The sequence below is a fragment of the Neodiprion pinetum genome, chromosome 2 (genome assembly GCF_021155775.2).
Source record: "Neodiprion pinetum isolate iyNeoPine1 chromosome 2, iyNeoPine1.2, whole genome shotgun sequence".
Lineage (NCBI taxonomy): Eukaryota > Metazoa > Arthropoda > Insecta > Hymenoptera > Diprionidae > Neodiprion > Neodiprion pinetum.
In genome coordinates this window covers 3,125,324-3,143,499 of record NC_060233.1, presented here as the reverse complement: position 1 = coordinate 3,143,499, position 18,176 = coordinate 3,125,324, and the positions used below count along the sequence as shown (strand labels likewise).

Here is an 18,176-nt window from a genome sequence, read left to right as displayed (position 1 = left end):
GAATGTGATACATCGCTCGATTCACCACCGATTCTCAAAGGCATACCTACCTCCACCATAAAATAGGTACAGAAAGGCTCACACGCTGAGCGTTGTAAGAATGCTTTTTGACCGGCGGCGCGTCGGCTCTGCGTTGTCTGGAAAGTTTTTCCGCGTTTTACACACACGTGGAAAGGGGCAGAAGGTTTCAAGGTATTTTGTTTCACCGTGCAGTCTGTAAACGCGCAGAGCCGGGAACACGAGATAGGGGTTGGGCGTAATACAAAGTAAAGGAATCTATGTGGCATGATATACCGACCTGTACGTCCCTGGTGAACTGGTTGTTGCAGTATATGTGAACGGCGGAGAATTCCCGCACCTGGTCAAACTCGAACTTTATCTCGAGGGGCTGACCGGACCTTGTGTCGTTCCTCCAACCGACCCAACCCTGGCTACGATCGTAGTCGTAGAAGCCCATCTTGAAGTTGTCAGGACCCGTCTGCCCGTCCGTCAGCTGGCCAAGGCCCCGCTGGAGGTCTCCGTCCCAGTGACCGTCGTACGTCGCGTCGAAAAATTCCCACCCGTTGCCTCGCTTGTCGCCCTGGGGCATCGAGTAGGACACGACGCCGTCTGAAGGTGGCAGAAATCAACGAGAAAACTCATCGGTAATCGGCAATCGGTAATCGGCAATCGGCATTCAGCAATCAGTAACCAGAATTCAGTAACCAGCAATAGGCAATCGGTAATCGGCAATCGGCAACCGGCAATCGGCAATCGGCATTCAGTAATCAGCAATAGGCAATCGGTAATCGGTAATCGGCAATCGGCATTCAGTAATCAGCAATAGGCAATCGGCAATCGGTAATCGGCAATCAGTAATCGTTAATCGGGCTGCGACTATGTATCTAGATTCTGAAGCACTGCTTGATTATACGCACCTGACCAATAGCATCCGTAGAGTTCCACCCGCATGCAGACCGTTCGACGGTGGTAGCTGTACGGCAAAAAACGGACCTTGCTCGCCCATAGGGGCGGTTTCAGTTCGTGTTTCGACTCGAGGTACGTGTTCGTGTTCCCTTTGATAACCTGAAACAGTTATTGAACGATTTTCGTCAGGCTGAGGGATTTATACAGGATGCCGCATGGTTAGGGGTCGAAAATTAAAAAGGACATGCTATAAATGGATATAATATCGAATATTCAACTATGCACGAAAGTTTAATTCGTACAGGGATTTCGAAATTTTGCAGAATTTATTTAAAAAATTAGGTAAAACGGTTTGAATATATATTCTACATTTTTAATTCAATTTATCCGTTTTTCTAAATTATACACGCACCGTACACATTTCTTATATGTACATATTTTCCGACCGTGCTTCCGGCCCGAATTTTCAATCTCTGCTCACATAGAACATGATTTTTTATTTCCAGTCGTAGCGTGACCGCGCCGTCGTAAAGAGTAATTATGTGCTTCCAGGGAAAAGCTTTTTCGTAATTGTTTGTTCATTTATTTACACGCGTCGGAATCAATCTGCACGCGTTTCAATCAAATCATCGATAATAGCTTGCCAAGGAAAATAGTAAAACGAGTCTTTTTACAAAAATCGTCGTGCTGCCATTGTATTCCGATGATTCCTGCAGCTACGGTGTTTCTCAATCCCGTTTCAGCGGTATCACGACACTGTAGCTACGGGGGAAAATATTGATCCCGTGTTACCGATTTATGAATAAAATAAACCGTTTACTCAACCCGACGCCGCGATCACGCAAGCCGCAGGTTTGCTCGTGCTTCCAGCTTTTTCTCTCCCGCAAGCCCTCTTTCTCAATATTTGCAAATGGATCTGCGAGCAAAAAACGCCGCGCTGCAAGTGGCGTGACGGATTTTTCCATCCAGTTACGGTCAGAGCTTTTCGCTGCAGCGCCCTTCGGATACGGGAATGCACCCTCTTCCCGGTCTCCCGGAGGCGTGGGTCGATTCCTCCTCATTCCAGGCGCGCACCTGGGACTCGGGAAAGAAGTGAAGTCGGGGCTCGTTCGCGTATACATTTCACCTCGAATAAGGCTGGGTGTTATTCTCGATTACACCCGGGGCGCTTTCGAGCTGCGGGAGATTCCTTACTTTCTGTGTCTGTGTCTGTGCATCCTGAGAGTCCTGTTGCAAGTCCGTTTCCGGTTCTTCACCGCAAGCTCGACCGAAGTATAGCTTGCTTCGTCACCCCATAGAAATTCTCTCCGTCTCTCCGCACCCGGAGAAACCCCAACGCAATTATCTCGTCCATTCTCAGCCTCTGGTGCTATTCGTTCGGTCTGTTACTCGCGCGTTAAACGCCGAGTAATTGCCGAGGCGCGTGCAGTTGCCGTTCAAACGTCGCGACGACGACGACGACGACGAAAAATTACCGACGACGGATTTCGTCGCTTTTAAACGCCTCGTTGCAACCTTCTCTCAACTCGTGTAAATTAAACGATATTCGCCGAATTTTCGGTCAACTTTTTAGGGCATAAATTTCTATGAATTTTAAGGGATGTAAAATATGTTCAAAAGAAAATATTCAATTATATCATCACACTTTTTCAACGCACTCTGATACATTTGGAACATACTCCGAAATGTCCACTTTTGTTACGCGTAAACATAAAAATAATTTATTTTACAGGATTAAAACTATCGAAGAAATTACATTATCCCAGTATGAATTTCACATACAAAACGGTGAGATCAAAATTTGTTTTTTCTACAGAAAACCACATCAGATTATCAAATTTTTATTCCGTCGACGTAAATTGCTCAGTATTACGAGACAAAGGTTTATGTTTGATTCGGAGCTTCGAATGAACAAAATTCAACCTCGGATTAGGCTAGTAATTTTGCAAACTTTTAGCAGTAGTTTAGTGCTTGCGAAAAAATCGCATCTTTTTTTTTTAACATTTTTGTATCATTGAATCGTATACCGTGCATATGAGATCATCATCTGTAAACAAATGCAGTTTCACACATCGCTGTGCAATACAAGATACGACACAAGAAGCATCACGATATATCCGGAAACCGATATACAAAGGAGGTGAAATTCGATAGTAATATACCCGCGGGGCCCGCAGGATGGTGACGTGAATCTATAAAACTTTTACGATATCCCATATAAATTTGAAACGACAATATATATATATATATATATATATATACACATCTGTGTGTGTGTGTAAAGTCTTTCTCTTCATTCTCCATTTTCCTCCTCTTCTTTCGTCCTCGCCGCAATCATATACATATATATATATATATATATATACATGTATGTAACATTATGCAACAAATACTGTTCCGGCTTCAATAAATCGCGTAGAAAATGTAGGGAAACAAAACAAAACACGTCGTGTTATAAAATTGAAAAATGTAATAAAATTAAAAGATGGGTATAGAGAATGAGAGAGAAGGATAGAGACAGAGAGAGGAAAGTGTGTTAAAAAATGACCAAAGAAAAATCAGAAAACGCAATTCATCCACACACTCTCTCTCTCTCTCTCTCTCTCTCTCTCTCGGTGGTCACGCCTTTGTCCCGCCTGTTCTTCGCGTTTCTCTATCGCCTCGCGTGTCGTTCTCTTCGCTGTATGTAATATTCGAGCCGTTCTGTAGCTGATTACGCAGGTGATCTAGACAACCTTCGTATGTGTGTGTACAAGGCACGTACACAGCTTGTTGATTGTCACAAAAAAGCTCCCGACGCCTGATTGCAGCGGGTTCGCGTTCGGTAAGAGAAAATTCGCGTGACGAGTTCTCTCGCCTAATATATTATACATTTTCACAAACAAGTTTTTTAACCACGAAGTTACCCGCGATAATCGTGCACACCGGAGTGTGCCGCGAGAATAGAAAGACGTGAAACGAATTAAAATTGAAAATCCGTCGCGAGCGAAGAAAAAAAAAAAAAAAGTGTTTTTCCACGATTTTTCACCCTTTTTCACCCAAACCGCACGACTCGATTGAACCGGTAAGAGCCAGGTAATCGATTAATCGATTATATCGTATTTTTTTAAAACAGTGTACGAACCGGCGAGTGGATGAAATTCTGTTTGTCTTCCTGAATGACAATTTCATAAATTTAAAGAAACTTTATTCTAAACTACGCGAACATAAAATTTCTCCAAATCGATGTTAAAAGAGTGAGAGAAAAAAAAAAAAAATAGAAAAAAGAACTGAAACTCGCAAACTAGAATAATGTAAATACAATTGAACACTTCGCAAAGCAAACTTCGACCATACAGTCAATGCGATTCGAATAATAATTATTAATATATTAGTAACATAGAAAGAAGAAAAAAGTTAATCCATGGTTAGATGAAAAGGGTATTGAGTAGTGATTATTTATTTGTACATATATATGCATGTGAATATTGCCGGATCGTTTAGCTGGCATAATCGGCGAGCATCATGCGAGACTAAATCGGTGTGATTTAATACGCGTTATGCCTTCACCTCTACACATGCATACGAATCGATAGCCTTTGTGGAGCTTGCATTATACCGTGAAAGCTCCGCACCCCGTTTGTAGCTGACCAATTTCCCCGTTGTCGCTTCGTTTTCCGCGTACTGCATTATATATATTCAACCTAGGCGCACACACACACACATTTATATATATATATATAATATATATATATATATTGCACATTCAACAGCGTACGTCCAGCAACAGGGCGACATATGTATATATGTGGTATAATAAGTGTATTTATATATTCCATGGTGCCATTATGCGTCGTAGGTATGTAGATACGCACATGTCTGCGTGTCCAGATGTTGCCGGGATAGAGAAACGGCGTTGTGTAGGTAAAGCGGCTAATGAGGCCCGGGAACGCAGTTGCACCGCGGTTTTTGACGTGCCTATTTATTATTAACGCAACCCAAAAAAAGCTTTTGGCTCTGCCTCGAGCCTTAATTACCACTGGAGCAGCTCTTTTGAAGCGCGAGCGAGTCCGCTAACGTAAGCCGACTTTCTCTCTCTCTCTCTCTCTCTCTCTCGTTTCAAACGACCAACGCATACGCTTATTTAACGTACTGCATTAAACTCGATTTTATCCTTCTTGTATTATACTACTTTTAAATTCCTCACCGCGAATAATTTCGCGTTAGTATAATAAATTTTCACACCCGCACCCTAAGATTCACAATTTATATTCAAACCACTTGCGAAGTGTCTCCCTTAATTTGCTAATTGACATTTACTGCCACTGTTTTATATTTCTCTTCGAACGCGTATTTAAATATAACACTGAGACGAATATTCTGAATTTTAAATAGAAACTTATGACGTCATAGCAGAAGACATGCCTCCAAGGTTCGTCCTTTACCGAAAAAAGAGCCGAAAGGCCGTGTCACCCATTCAGAGGGCGTATTTTTCTTTCCTTTCCTAGCTCTCTCTCTCTCTCTCTCTCTCTCTCTCTCTCTCTCTCTCTCTCTCTCTCTCTCTCTCTCTCTCTTTCTATTCTTTTTTTCTTTCATTTTGTGGCAGAGGTAAGATGAAGCCGTCAAAGACTTTTGACTCGGTATGCAGGCAAGCAGCTAAGACTGGGTATAAAACGGGGTGGTGTCTTTTTTCTTTTTTTTTTGGAAGGAAAAGGAAAAAAAAACGGCAGGGATGGCTCTTGGAGCCGCGTTACAATAGCCAAGAAGAAGAAGAAGAAGAAGGAGAAGAGAGCGATCGAGAGGGTAAGAATATACCTAACCAACCTCGGCTCCGCCTTTCGGAGGAAATCGGCTGTCAATCAGCGATAACTTAACCCTATTGAAATATTCAAAAAGAGGGAAGCCGGCAGGCTTGAATACGGGGGGGGGCGCGTCAAATCTCGACCGAAAAACGAGTCAACCCGTATTTTCACCCTGCGGGGACATATCAGGGTTGAAACGATGAAACACAGGCCAACTTCAGAGTACCTATACATATAATATACGGTATTCGGGAAATTCTCGCGGTAGCCATAAATCAAACTGTCCAAAGTTTCGTCCTTCTTCTGTATATGTGTGTATTATACCTATACGTATAGCTGGGTTCGAAAATCCGCAGTGCGTTCAAAATTTCTCCAGAAAATTATGCCGGCGAGAATGAAAAAACGTGATTTTAAACGAAAAAGATGACGTGAAATTTCGTGATTCCGATAATCGTTGTTCGAGATGTAAGTGCGGACTTTTTTTTCACCCGTCTCTGATTAACCAGTGAGAAAATTGACCGCCTTTTGAGATCGGTTCAGGCTCACGAGAAACCGATGCGACACTTCGCGGCCTGGCGGCGAGCGGTGGTACCAAACGAGAAAGTGGCGAAGGTGCGAGATCAAAGCACGAAGAGGGTATAAAATTGCTTTCCAGGTTGAAGATAAGCTGCTTACGCGCGTTCAGAGGGTCGGGAGTAATCCATTCTCTAATTCTTTGCTTTGACTGCTTTGAACTCGGCGGGTTGCTTGCTCTCTGCTCTTAAACGCGCGCCATGCAGCGCAAAGATGCCAGAAATAATAATCTTCCTCTTGCCTCAGCTTTATACACACACACACACACGTGAATACACAAATTCAAACATACGTACGTACACAGATAAACGCGCGGCGCATACTTTAATCGTAATTGAATTATTATTTTAAGGCCGGTATCGCCGTAACACCGGCCGCTTCTATTTACAGAGGTTGCAGGTTAACTTCGAAACTCCACCAGGGGCCAGAATTCGAATTTAAAGTAAGCACAATGGCAAAAGTAAAGTAGATACGGCAGCCCGGATACCTACGCCTGTGAATCACGCTAATAGAACACATTTGTATCAATATATTCGGTACCGCACACGTTCGAAACCCTCGCAATATCATTCCTTCCCAGTTTCCCTTTAACATTGATGAGCCAGAGATCTTCTATCCTTATTACGCTTGTATCGCATTCCTTGAAATGCGATTCGGTCGAATTGCGATACACTTTTCTTTCTTTTTTTTTTTTTTTGGTGGGGGATGTTTGAATTAGCCGGACACGCGGCCGTGTAAGGGAAGATTTATCGCCGTTATAGAGCAATTATTCCTCGTCCCGTGGGAATAACGGATGTCGCACCCGTCACGTTTTTCACTACTGCTGCGGGGCGAGCTCCTCGGTGTGATCAAACATATTTACAAGGATGAGATGTCGCGCGGCTTATAGGATTGGCGGATTTCGAAGATGATAAAAAAAAAACATCGCGCACTCTTCAGTCGGAACAATGAGCGAGGCCCGTTTTATCGGCTTTTTCACCGAATCGGCATCATTTGACAAGGATAAAAGAAAAAAGAAAAATTGATTAAAAAAAAAAAAATACGTGACAAACTTGATTCAAAATATTTTTCACGTCATGCAGTTTTTGTTTTTTTTTTTGTTTTTTTTTTTAACTATGTTTTCATCACCGATCTCAATAGGAAATTTAAAAACTTCTTATCTTTCGCACTCGCGGAGTCAATTTTATCACACCTTGTGTACGGTCATATTTCCTTAAGATATTACTGGACGGATAGTCAAAACCAAAAGTGAGTCTCGCTGAGAATATTGAACACTTCGCGATGAGATAAATAATTTGAAAAAAAAAATCGATCGTAACCAGGCTTATAAGATGATTCGTTTTTAATAATAATGATGTGAAAAAGTTGTTAGTAAATTGTGTAAACAATAATTTGTGTAACCAATCTCTGGTTCAATTTCTTTAATATCATATAAAATGAATTGGTTGATTATTCTGTAAAACCTATGCATTTTTTTTTTTTTTTTGAATTTTCGGCGATTTTGAATATTTTCGTTTTTCAAAATTTTCTAGCGCTCAATTTATGAAAGTGTTCGTTCCATGCCTCTAAAGCTTCTTTGGTGTGATGTAAAACCATTTACGAAAACTTATCCGATTATCAAAATTTTATAAATTCTTAAAACTGGATTTTTCAGAATCACCAAAAATTCCAACAAAATTCATAGCTATTCAGAAAAATCATTGAATTCATTTTATATGAAACGAACAAATATTTCACCGGAGATTTGTTACACATATTTTTTTTCAAACGATTTATTAACAACTTTTTTGGATCATTGTCATTAAAAACGAATGATCTTATCAACTCGGTTACGATTAATTTTTTTTCAGATTATTCATCTCATCGCGAAGTGTTTAATATTCTGACCGAGTTTCTCTAATACCTTAAGTATCAAAGTTATCAATCATCGTGCATAGACATCGAGTGTAAGATAAAGTGCTAAAAGTTTAATTTGTTAATAACAGAAAAAAAAAAAAAATAAAGAGAACAAAAATGACCAGGACACGTCTCGGGACTCACCTCTTCGCCCTTCGCGTCCCTGTAACGAACCCATTTTCCAAGTCGGGGACGCCAGTACTCGAGCAGATACGCTTCCGCGTATTCGACGCCGACTCCGTTTCCAAATCGGCCCTGAGTTCCGGTCGCCGTGATCAGATGGACGGTGTGCAAATCGACTTGAAGCCACTCCCGAGGCTCCGTCGTTATCTGCTCCTTGGGACACCAGGCGCCGCCCTGATTCTCAGTCCGCAACCTGCAAACGAACAAAAATCCCAATCCGCATATTTAATAAAGACATGTAGCAATTAAATTAAATTTTAGAGTCTTATATGTACATATATATACCGGGGCAATCTCTTGAAACTTGAAAATCAACTGCGCATGCGCGAGTTTTATCGGCTGTTCGTGCAGGCTGGCCATCCCGAGTTTTCAGCTGTCAAACTGTTTCTGGCGGCGATGTAGTTGATACGAAGTTTCGAGGTTAGAATCTCAAATAATTGAAGTAGTGACTCGGAAAGGTTTCGGAAGCATTTGTTATTGGGTCGGAAAGTTGATTCTTCGAAGAACGGTCGAAATTTAATGCTAATGCTCTTTGATACTTCAAACGTAGACATTTTGCGTAAGTTGGCCCGCCTGCATCTCAGACAAGAATATCGCTGCGGGAAGATTTCGCCGACCAATGAGATTGAATTATTTGGCGCATGCGCGGTTGATTTTCAACTTTAAAGAGATTGTTCCGGTACATATTGTCGATTAGACAGCGATCTCACTTCTGACACCAGTATTGAGTAAGAAGTCACATAGCAAAGACGAAGTTTTAGGAAAAGAATACATTGATCGAGTATAAGATCTTGCGTGAACGGCTCGAGATTGATTTTTTTTCACTGTTTGCTGAGCGACCGTGCATGAATTGAAAAATGGTCAACCCTTTGAGTCACACATTATTGTGCTGAGTCAATTATTATAACTAGATGGTATTCGATGATTTTTGGGATAGTTAATTACGAATCCGATATCAGATTTTGAAACTTTAAGACGGTGGATCTAATATGGCGGACGAAAATTTTTTATTTCATCGAATGCGGTGAAAAAACTCTATGCAGAGGTTTTCGGGCTCGCTGATTGGATTCGCTATACTAAATTTTCAAAATCTGATTTCAGATTCGTAATCAATGATCCCAAAAACCGTTGGACGGGGTTTTTTCACCGGATTCGATCGAATTTAAAATTTTTTACCACCTTATTGGATCGGCCATCTTGAATTTTTAAAATCCATCAATGATCATAATTTTTTTCAATCGATTTGCTTCTAACAATAATAACTTGCATTATATAGCAACAATTACTCTCGAGTATTGAAAACCTCATCAGAAATAACAAAAACCGCAAAGAAATATGTTTTCAAAGTTTCTGAATATACAAAAAATGGATATAAAATAGGTGGTAAGAATACTTAGCACTGTGACTCAAAGGGTTAAACAGCTGATAAGGGATGAAGGTTTTTGAAATCGGGTAAAAAAAAGAGCTTTAAAAAGTCAAAGAGTCGGTCAAAGCGATTCGAGAGTGCTAGAACGAAGCTTGAATGCATATTTCCACGGTATTTCTGACCGAGTGTGGAAACCGTTGCACGCCAAATGACGGTATGGATTTTCTGGATTTATACCGCGTGGTCAGCATCGTCGGGCAAAAGTTTTGGATTTCAGGGATTTAGCCTGAAGCTGAATGCACTCGGGTTTTAATCTCGGGAGGGGGATTCCAGTGAATAAAAGATGAGGTGGAGAAGGTGGGAAAAGGAGGCAGCTTCTTAATTGCGGGGTGCCGGTTCAGCATCGTCCGTGTCGACGTGAAATTTCGTCGACGACGAATATCGAGGGTTATACCTTATACCTGGTATAATAAAGAATATATACGCCGAGATGAACAAGTAGGACGTTGCTTCGCGATAATGAAGAGAGGATCGTTTTTCAAAAAGAAGGAAATCTCGCGGGCATATCCATTTTTTCTCCCCTACTTTTCCTCCCGCTTTAACTCAGTTTATTTACAACTTCAAATGATTTTTCTTACTTTATTTGACTGTTGAAATATGGAAGAAACGAATTCTGATATTGTAGTATTATTTTTCGATTTTACATTCCCCGTGTTTTGGATTTAGAAATTATTAAATTCATACTTCAAATTCGTGATCAGTGACCTCAAAAATTTCCTCAGGTAACAAAATTCAGGCCAAAATATTCAGTTGAAAAATACAGTCAAAGTTATCTGTACCGGTGTAAATTCAATATTTGAAACGGTAATATAATTGCTATGTAAAATTTAGGGTGGTCTAAACTTGCGGGTCGGAAAAATTTTCATCAGGATCGGTTCTAAATCACAAAAAAAAAAAAAAAAAAATCTGTGTAAAGTTTCAAACCTCTGCGTGAAAACTGGACTTCGGTATAAATTACGGTAGCGATATGAAACTTGGCAGACTTATTGCTTATAAGGGTAGGAACAAACCTTAATTTATACATAAGCTTAATAGCGTCACTTTTATTAGGCTTATATATAACAAGGTAACAATAATTACAAAATTTTTAAATTTTCAGGCTTAGTTCATATCATTATAACAAACAACGCTGTCAACTTTCGATTCAGTCCCTAAATTTATACCAAAGTAACATAAAAAACGAAACAACTGTTTATTAAAACTACAAGTATTTCACACTTAAAACTTTCAGAGCTTAGAGACACATGTTCCAGTTTTGACGTAGAAGCTCGAAGCTTGATACAGATTTTTTTTCAATGATTTGAAACAAATCCCAACGAAAATTTTTCCGACCCCCAAACCAAGGACCACCCCTATAAACGCAGACACTATTTTTTTAACCCCCATAATAATTTCCACCCTTGAATTTTTCTCTTCACTCTCTTTTATTTCCAACTTTGTATTACTGACGTATGTAAGGTTTGAATATTCGATAGACTTGCACCCCAGTAACGTATCTCAACTTCACCTCGTTTCAACCCCTTACCTAAAGTCTAACCCCTCGGCTAGCCGGCAGAGACAAATAGAAACTCACGTCGCTACTCAACGTCTGAAAACTATAACCGGTTGGGTTGTGTACTCGGAATGACGAAGTTTAAGCCAAAGTTTACGGTACGTTTATAGGTGTACAATACACGATACGCCTAAGTATATGTATATATATATATATATACATATATATATGCAACGTATATGCACACAAACGCGAAAGTGTCAGGCGAGTAATTAATTATCTTTCCCTCTGACATATTTCGCGCGAATCGCATGCAAACTATTCAAGCCTAACAAAACATCCAAGTTCAACGGTTATTACAGATGCGCGACAAAAGCTTGACGAATATTTATGTAATAACGAAATGACGTTGATGCATGAAAGTTAAAAAACAATAAGAACGAGAATATAATTCGAAAAGACGTGTATATTCTCCTCTCGTCGAACGAATATACACATATAAATGAAAATTCAAGTTTATATACATATATATATATATATATACATATATGGGATTATAAAATAGCAAAAAAAAAAAAAAAATACTCTTCAACAATATGATGAAATTATTTTTTGCACCACGAGGTAATATTTTATCGTTTGTTCAATATCGCGTTATATATATTAACCGTATATTTATAGTACATGGGATATTATATATACATCCTTATACGTATATACAATACGTCGAACTGATCCGGGTTGGGGTTATAAAAGGAGAGGCGACGTGGTGAGCCCATTGTGCGTCTAAAAGTGGGTGTAATAAAGCGAAATTTTTATCATCAAGCACAGCATTGATTTCCCGGTTGCGTATATAGGTATATAATATAGGTATACGTACGATATATATATATATATATATATATATATATATATATAACGCACGTACCTTACAAGGGTGAGATCGACACCTGCGGTGCGTTTCTCAGGGGGAGGGGGGGGTGGATGATAATAAAAGATTCTCGCGATAATCAATCCTATCTCTTAAACCCTGGAACGTAAAACGGGTGTGGTGAAAAAACACCACGCGGGAATTTAAATTTCCCGCCGCAAGAGAACACCTCACGTTTTTTGGAACCCGAGGAAACTGAGCGTTATTCAATTTTTTTTTTTTAAACTTGGGCGAAAAGATTTCTTATCCAACGTGCGATTCTTTGTTAAAAAAACGAAGAAACGGAACCTAACGATATGACGTGATCGATAGATGGAATTTACGAGGTTGGGGTGTATCCCCCCCCCCCCCCCGTTAATGGGAATGGTGAAAAAAAAACACCCATACACGCATGCACCAGGGAAAAAAATTTACGGTTAAAATTTGACGGTGTGAAAGATTTTTTTGGGGATAAATTCCAAGATTTAGCATCAGATATTACAAGTGTTGAATTGATATCAAATCGTATATCATAGAAGTCAACGATGAAACATTTTCTACGTTGCGTGATAATAATCGTTGTAATAATATTGAACGCGGTTTATAAATTCGACGCAATTGAAATTACAAGAACACAAAACAAAAAAAAACAAAAATCAATAAAAAATTGTCGGCGTTACATTTTCCGGTTATTACAACCATAAATCTATACCTTTGCATTATAGTCGGTGAAATTCGTTCTTAGAAAATAAACATCAAAATGAACGTAACCGCGGTTTGTTACTTAATAACAGCAAAAAAAAAAAAGCAAAAAAAAAAAAAAGAAAAACGCGGCAAAAAATTGCACATATTACAATTTCCCGCTATTCCTCGAAACTCTACTTAATTAATTACAATCATGCAAGGAACAAAATCCTTACCCTTACGTTATACATGACGAAAAAATTCGTTCTTACAAAATTAACATTACAGCTAATACATAAGCTAAGATACAAGCTGTAAAGTAACGAGGATGAGAGAACGGTGAAGAAACTGAAAACAACAATGACTCGGAATGTCTTTAATCCGGCGGATTGCTGCAGGTACCGACGTTGTGTATTAAATTATACCGCGAAGCGCGTGCCGCGGCACCGAGGGTTCGGGGGGCCCAGAGCTCATCAGAGTTAGGGGCCCATTGAGCCGACCATTGTCTGCGGTAATGGAATGTATTAATATCGGAGCGGCCCGGCTCTGGTCTGCGAGTCCCGAGGGACCCGGCTCTCCCCCTCTTGCATCGCGAAACGAGCGGGTCCAGCAGGAGCCCGAGTCTGGTCCGGGACTCGACGGGATTTCCCGTCAATGTAGGATATAACGATAAGCGTGGAATCGGGCGAATTAGATAACAAATGAAAGAAATAACAAGCCGGAAAACAACTTTTTCCCGGTAGACTGAGAGAAATTTTCAGTTCCGGTTACCGCTCGGTCCGTGATTGTTTTCACTTTTTACCGCAATCCAAAAATATTCTTTCGCGATGATCTCGAAAACGGTCGAATGAAAAATCTGAAACCGACAGGACTTGGCAGAGGAATGAAAAAGTTGAACGTTGAAAATTGATTTATTTCCGGTAGAACCGGAAGGTCCAATTAAATCGGACATGGCAATTTTTCATGCCCGTCATTTCGTTGTTAAATCCTGTAAGTTTTAGATTTTTTCATCTAGCCGTTTCAGAGAACGTCGCTGAAGTTTCTGGGACAGATCGACGGACCGACATTTTTTCTAAAAATCTATTTTTCGGATTCCAGAGTTTCGGTAAACGCAAAGATTCGTTGATATTCGAGAAAGTGATTTGAGACGGAAAGTAAAAAAAAGTAAACAAAAATATAGCTGCATCTCCCTATTTTTCATAATGCTCAAACAATTTTCCGCGTGGATCGTCAATTTTTTTTTTTTCTCCCTCATAAGTTTCGTAAAAAATTTATTTTCAAATGTTGAAGATACGATGTTGCGAATATAATTAAATCAAAAAAAAAAAAAAAACAGAGAACGAGTGATGAATTTTTTTCACGAAGATTTTTTTATACACGTATATACATTAATAAAAGAAATGAAAAAAAAGAAAATAGTTGAAAATTGTTCGAGTACAATTCGAAACTGCAGCTTATAATATGGTATACCTATTGTGGGTTTTAATTTCGTAACTTTTCTTCAACGATTAGGTATACCTGTATTATAAAATATTTTTCGACGTAGAGAAGAAGAGAAGAAAAAATGAAAAGAAATGAAAAACAAATAAAAAAAAAAAAGGCAAAATTTTGGACGAGGACGAAACTCACCTAGCCTGATGGGGACCGACGTTTCCGCTGTCGAAACTTGAGCTTGCGGTGATATCGGCATCCGGAATGGCCCCCGATTCCATGCCAAGAGGGGCGATACATTGGGCTGAAAATTTCAAGCGAGAAGATGAGGCGTTAGGAGACGATCGTAACGGCAATAATTATGTAAAAGGGATGAAAAGGGTGTGTAAACGAGCAAACGAAGGTGCGCCATGGAAAGATAAACTCCCGCGGGTAGAGCGGAAAGGAAATGAAAGGAAAGGGAAGGAAAGGAAAGGAAAGGAAAGCACGGAGAGAGCTTTTCCACCTCGGTATCACCGGACCCGTATAACAATTATTTCGTAGCAGGTAAACCCGGGGTTAAAGGCTGTAAAGGACAAGCGATACGATTTCGATTAACATGGCTGTTTGGTCGAAAATAAATACTGTTTATTAATTTTTTGGGGCGGGGTTGAAATTACTGATTTGAAAAGTTCCGAAAGCGCGCAAATCCCGAATTTTTTTTTATGGCGAAACTTGAAGTGGAGAAATCAAACTTTCGCGAAACGTCAAAGTTTTGAATAGGTCGAAACCGAACGTTCAAAGCTCCGAAAGGACAAAATGCCAAAAAGGCGTAACTCGGAAAAGTCAAAGTTCCGAAAGTGCGAAAATGAGAAAATTTAAAAGTCTGGAACATTGAAATTTCGAATGATCGAAGATTTTCAGTTATGTGAATATCTGGCTTCGTAAACTTTGACCATATTGATGTTTCTTTGTTTTTGATTCTTGATATTCTTACGTTCGGAATTCTGGTCATTCTGATTTTCGGTTTTTCTCATTTTTTATACCCACTCGTTGAGTAAACTACGACGCCTGAGTATATATTTTAATTTTTTAAATTTCACTCTGTCGAAAGTTTATTTTTCGTAATTTTGCTTCATCAGAGTTTTACTTTTCGGAAATTTTTTCTATCGTAACTTGAATTTTCGGAATCTTGCATTTCGGAACTTTGAACCGTCGGCTTTCCGACCATTCGAAACTTCTTTGTTCCGTAAAAGTCTGATTTCTTTACTTCAAGTTTTGCCAGCAAATAATTCGGAATTATGCGCTTTCGGAACTTTTCAAATTCGTAACTTCGACCTGACCCCAATTTTATTCACCTGTAGAATACTCACAGTCGAATATTGAATATTTGTAAAATTATTATGTTCGCAATCGATACCGAAGGTTATATTTATAATAATAAACAAAGAGACCAGATACCAGAGTTATAAAGAAAAGCTGGAACATGATGGATAATTAATTTCAAATCGCTTAAAAATTGGAAAATATCTTTGTTTCTTTTTTTTTTAATCGTATTTAGTATTTTTGTATAATTTTTTAAATAAATTTTTGCTGCTAGTTGTTACGATAATTTAATAAATATTCAACGTTCGACCATCTCGCAAGAAAATTAATAACAAGTATCGATTTTCAGCCAACCAACCTCTTCAAGCTTTTAAATTTCTGCTTTATCGCGTCTCTTTCCCCGCTTGCAGGCCTCCACAGATGCGAACTGGAAACACGAACCGAAAGTTATCAGGCTTTTACCTCGCGGCGAAGTTTTAACAATATTTAAGGGAAATATATTTATATTACAACCCGGCGAATTTTCATCACGTATACGTATACGTATATACGTAGGTATAAATATGTAATGCATAAATTTCACGTGTAATTATAATGTGACGAGTAGCGAGATTGAGGATCAGACAAATATAATATTGTACGCTTGGATTCTACTGGGAAATTTTCATAATCTGTTTAATGTTCCCGTTTATTTTTCTTAGCCACTTTTCTCGCTATCTCGAACCAGTCCATTTATTCTTTTCTCTTTTTTTTTTCCGCGGACGAATTTTTACTCGCTTCGAATAATCGCATCCCAACACTTATCGCATGATATGTAAATGCCAAATTTCCAATGAAATCGCAAGCTTTAATCTTCTCATTTACAATTGGATGCAACGATTCTGGCAAGAAATTTGTATAAAAAGCAAACAAAATCATTGGGCAAAAAAAAAAAATGTACCCGTATAAACATTCAAAAACTTACAAGGTTTTCGATTTTCAACCTCCTTTAAACAAGGAATCTCTTTCTCTGAACATTTTTCAGGTGAGATAACAAAAAAAAAATCAGAAACCCATCATAACCGTATGAAAAGATTTAATAGAAATCAATTCTCGCGTTTCAAGTGATTTAGAGCCTGTAGATTATTATTAAATACTGAGGTGAATTCTTGTTGTTGTTGTTGTTGTTGCAGAGAGATGAGCTGATCGTGTATATTCGGTGATGTAATATGTATAACAGACAGAGTAAAGTATAAATTAGATGGTTAGATTAATCTTTGGCGATATTTTTGCTCAAACAAAAGCTCGTAAATTCGAAAAGGCATTTAGCGGTGAATTGTTTTGCAATAGTTGTTAACGGGAGTTGCACTAAGCCGTTAGTAGACGATAGTGAGATATCGAAGCTATCGTTCGACTTCCGGTGACCGGTGGACAGTCGCGGTACGATCAGAGAAACTTTGGTAATAAACATCGGGGAATGTTCGATATCCGTTTTCGAGATAAGCTTCAACAGCCTCGAAGATATGATATTTATGCAAGCTCCGTTACAACATCGGCCGAAGATAGGAATATAAATGTTTGTAGAATATCCCGAACACACATCGATATTCGCGACGTCGACGTCTTTTGACTGTAAATCGAACCGCGCTGCGGAAAGCTGAGAAAAGCTCTCAACGCACGTGGCACAAACACTGGTGCACTGGTGGCTGAGAATCGCCGAAACGCGAGGAGAAATAAATAGTTGGTGGAAAGTGTCTGCGTTTGTCTTATTTTAATTTGTTTATTCATACTCACAGAGGTCAACGCCGTGAGCGACGGTTACGAGGCTGCCCAGGACGACCGGGAATATAAGGATGAGGGCAGGTGACGCACCTCCGGAGGAAATCCTCCGGGCACCCCTCATCGCAGACGGCTAGGCCCGATGGTTCACCGTTCGACCTCCGTCATTTCCGCGCCGATCTGAAAGTGGAGATGATTGGATGGTTACCAGAACGATAGTCATGGTAGTAGACTTTATTTTTGTACTTTATAAGGTGTAGTTCTTGTTGCAGTTACTGTACGGTTTCCTTGAGAGTGAAAAGTTGAGTTTTTGCTAGATTACTCCACCCTTTGAGGTTCAGAGAATCATCTCCAATCATTTTCGGATGGACGTCTGTACGTACACTTGGGGACAATGAATCTGACAATGCGACGGCTAATTTTTTACACTAGACAGTTATGTTGGCAGCACAGAGAAAACTACAGCGCCACAGTCGGCCGATCGCGAAACTAACTCGATCTCAGTAAACGTAACGTAACCCATGACCGTCGAATCTAACCTTAGAATACCGCGGGGATAATGATTTGCTGGATTGACATGTCAATTCTTAGGTTAGATTCGACGATCATGGGTTATGTTACGTTTATTGAGATTGAGTTTCTTTCGCGCTCTGCCGATCATGGCGCTGTAGGTTTCTCTGTGTTGCCAACATAACTGTCTGGTGTAAAAAATTAGTGGTCTCAGACTCATTGTCCCCAGGTGTACGCATGCGTGTGATCAATTTTTTTGTCCGACGAAAACTCGAGAACGAGTTACCGGATTTCAGTGATTTTGGTCTCAATCGACGCAGA

The 18,176-nt window shown here is 39.5% G+C and overlaps 1 protein-coding gene across 4 annotated transcripts in view; it reads right to left on the bottom strand.

Moving 5' to 3' along the window:
* The window catches only part of LOC124211547 (discoidin domain-containing receptor 2), a 95,796-nt gene that overhangs the window by 37,212 nt on the left and 40,408 nt on the right, over nt 1–18,176 (bottom strand). For all 4 annotated transcript variants that reach the window (XM_046610716.2, XM_069133435.1, XM_046610717.2 and 1 more), the window contains 5 exons: nt 17,361–17,525; nt 14,481–14,586; nt 8,301–8,532; nt 918–1,065; nt 299–609 (listed from right to left, as the gene is read on the bottom strand). In XM_046610716.2, the coding sequence (XP_046466672.1) occupies nt 299–609; nt 918–1,065; nt 8,301–8,532; nt 14,481–14,586; nt 17,361–17,469 (906 nt within the window). In that variant the 5' untranslated portion in view covers nt 17,470–17,525. The remainder of the gene's footprint in view (nt 1–298; nt 610–917; nt 1,066–8,300; nt 8,533–14,480; nt 14,587–17,360; nt 17,526–18,176) is intronic.